General features: G+C 60.6%; 1 protein-coding gene across 1 annotated transcript in view; it reads left to right on the top strand.

Annotated features, from left to right (window-relative positions):
- LOC107730106 (calcium/calmodulin-dependent protein kinase type II delta 1 chain-like) overlaps window positions 1-746 on the top strand; it is an 84,306-nt gene that overhangs the window by 347 nt on the left and 83,213 nt on the right. The window contains exon 2 of the mRNA XM_016540839.1: window positions 8-154. Within this exon, the coding sequence (XP_016396325.1) occupies window positions 8-154 (147 nt within the window). The remainder of the gene's footprint in view (window positions 1-7; window positions 155-746) is intronic.

The raw sequence follows: 746 nt of genomic DNA, 5'->3' as shown, positions 1-746 counted from the left end.
GAAAGAGCGGTTTTCTCTGTCCCTGGGTCCCGGGAGGGTACGGAGAGTCGTGGACAGACCAACACCGGACCACGCTCATCCTCCTCCTTCGCCAGCTGGCAGCAGCGGGCGGTTCGAGAGAGTCAACGAAGGCCCTACTCACCTGTGGAACCAGGTAAGCGTTGCACCGCAAACTCAGACCCTTCTTCGGTCTGCTCGCAAGCTGCCCGAGTTGGGTCCCTGCGTTCCACTTCGCTGCCCCACTGCGGGTATGGCAGTGGTTCCGTTGGTCCCGCTTGCACGGTATCGGGGTGCCTGGCTAGAGATAGCCAGCCCGTCTCGCTGGTTTCTGCGGTCCATCAGCCTCGGCTATGCGATTCAGTTCGCCCGGCGTCCCCCCAAGTTCAGTGGCATCCGCTTCACAACAGTGAAGGCGGCCGATGGTCCTGTCTTGCGGGCGGAGGTCGCAGTCCTACTGGCGAAGGATGCGATAGAGCCGGTCCCTCCAGCCGATATGAAGACGGGGTTTTACAGCTCCTACTTCATTGTACCCAAGAAAGGCGGGGGTTTACGACCAATCTTGGACCTGCGTGTCTTGAACCGGGCCCTTCACCGGTTACCGTTCAAGATGTTGACGCAGGAACGCATATTCGGGTGCATCCGTCCCCGAGATTGGTTTGAAACAGTTTCAGAGGCTCCTGGGGCACATGGCAGCTACGGCGGCAGTCACGCCGCTGGGGCTGCTCCATATGAGACCGCTGCAGCAC

Source organism: Sinocyclocheilus rhinocerous, unplaced genomic scaffold (genome assembly GCF_001515625.1).
Source record: "Sinocyclocheilus rhinocerous isolate Xijiao unplaced genomic scaffold, SAMN03320098_v1.1 scaffold36, whole genome shotgun sequence".
NCBI classification, from domain to species: domain Eukaryota; kingdom Metazoa; phylum Chordata; class Actinopteri; order Cypriniformes; family Cyprinidae; genus Sinocyclocheilus; species Sinocyclocheilus rhinocerous.
The sequence above is the reverse complement of the archived record's forward strand: the minus strand, read 5'-3'. Positions and strand labels throughout refer to the sequence as shown.